At 25.3% G+C, this 2,102-nt stretch overlaps 1 protein-coding gene across 1 annotated transcript in view; it reads right to left on the reverse strand.

Moving 5' to 3' along the window:
• Positions 1-213: 213 nt before the first annotated feature.
• LOC106683274 (uncharacterized) overlaps positions 214-2,102 on the reverse strand; it is a 6,895-nt gene continuing 5,006 nt past the window's right edge. Inside the window, exon 3 of the mRNA XM_014424641.2 lies at positions 214-1,142. Coding sequence (XP_014280127.1) covers positions 732-1,142 — 411 coding nt within the window. The 3' untranslated portion in view covers positions 214-731. The remainder of the gene's footprint in view (positions 1,143-2,102) is intronic.

The raw sequence follows: 2,102 nt of genomic DNA on the forward strand, positions 1-2,102 counted from the left end.
AATTTTTAATATAATAAATATAAAATCCAACATTGTTAAAGTTTTTATTTTATTAGCTACCATGTTTTACGACCGTGGCCTAAATGCTCATAAATTTTACTTATTAATGTTGAATATAATTCAAATTTTATGTTTTGATTTTAAACAAAGTAACTTTATTTTACTCTATTATAATAGACATATGTAAGCTTGTTATTTTTTTAAATATCATATACTACCTAAAGGGAAAAAATTACACAATGCATATTTTTTTTTCTAGAACGTTTTGGGGGTTATTCCCTCCCCTTTCTACCTTATATAATTTTATAATCTCTCATTAAACTTTAAAAAAACGAGCTATGACCTTTGCTGTCCCAGTCATCGTAATATTTGTAAATTTGAATTTATTTGTATATATTTAAGTAATTTTGACAGCAATAGATAAGTAAGTAAAACTATGTTAAAATACATTATATAATAATTGACTGTTTTTATTTGTTAATAATTAGAAATTAAATTGGTTATGCTTCCTCTAATAAAAATATTAAATTATATAAATTGAAAAGGGAGACAGAATCCACGAAACGTCCTAGAAGAAAAAATATATGAATTAAGAACCATTGTGTTTTGGATTTTTCACTTCAAGGCAATATGATGTTTATAAAGAATTATAAATGTGCGAAACTACTTTAAGTTATTTCACTTCTATTGACGAATCACATAATAAATTAAATATTAATTAAAAAAAATGTTTAAGTTAATTTCTTCGATATACAACTACTGTGTTCTTTACATATATTCGCCACCGATTGTTGAAATTCTTTTTTGCCATTCTCCACTTCGCTCTTCAGACTCGTCATGGCAACTTGTATCTCACCGTTGGCAGAATCGTGCTTCGCCCATTGCCCGTTGTTTATTACGAACTCCTCTAGTTCCTTGAAAACCCTTGTCAGTTGAAGACAGGAATATGAGGAACACGTCATCTCTTTGATATTCTTGGCTTTGATTTCCTTTAGCGCAGTGCTGTATATCTTTTGGAGTTCTGCAGTTGCGTTTTTGACTATGACTGTTATGTTTTGCTCTGCGTCTTTGTAGGCCTTCGTTGTGTTCCAAGATGGATCAGGAGGAGCGTAAGGGAAGTCAATGACCAAGTTTTCGTAAGCCTAAAACACGTGTGAATATAAATTTAGAATGTTTTATATCCATTATTATTTTTTTATATTTATCACTTTTTATATTTATCACTTTTTATATTTATTACAGAGTGATGGCTGAAGGAATTGTGAAGATGCATAAATTGTGACATGATTTCCTAGAAGAAATTATGAGGTTTAAGGTGCATGAATATGGGACAGTTGTAACCATGTGGTGATAATTTTAATAAAAATTTCATTAAATTGGAAGTCATTAACCTCAGAAGAAATTTTTTTTAATGAATTGACTCACCAAACTTCCTATAGAGATAATCTATATTATATTTATTACTATTATTGTTAGGCATCCTTTTATCTGTATATATTTGTATGTTTGTAGGGTTATGTTTTTTGACTTTTTATGGATATATTTTATCTTATATTCGTTAAATAAGAAAATGTATTAGTTTAAGAGATAAAATATATTTAAAAAGTTATAAGAAAATAATAAATATAAAAAAAAATATGTAAAGAACAAAAAATTAAATAAATATCACCACCATGTATTTTAGATTAATTATACTATACCTATGTATTTTATGTTTAAAAATCATCTGCATTACCAGTTATATTTATTGAATTTTTATTTGATATCTGTTTAATGTTTATATTAATCATTTTTATATTTATTACTTGTATTTATATCCTTGAATCTATATAAATTTGTCTTGTTTTTTAAATTTTTATTAGATTTTACCTATGTGCGGAACTTGTTAGATTTTTTTTCAGAATATAAATTATTATCTAAAATTCTAAAAATTTATTTTGTAGATATATATTTTGTCTTGTATTTTTTAAAGGGCACACAATGTATTAGGTTAGGAAAGAAAATATATTTAGAGATATATATTTTTTCTCTTGAGCTTAATTTTATTTTTTAATAATAATATTTTTTTTATATTACTTCTAGAGATAAAATATCCTGAGAGA

This window comes from Halyomorpha halys, unplaced genomic scaffold (genome assembly GCF_000696795.3).
Source record: "Halyomorpha halys isolate HHAL.00 unplaced genomic scaffold, Hhal_1.1 Scaffold475.1, whole genome shotgun sequence".
NCBI classification, from domain to species: Eukaryota; Metazoa; Arthropoda; class Insecta; order Hemiptera; family Pentatomidae; genus Halyomorpha; species Halyomorpha halys.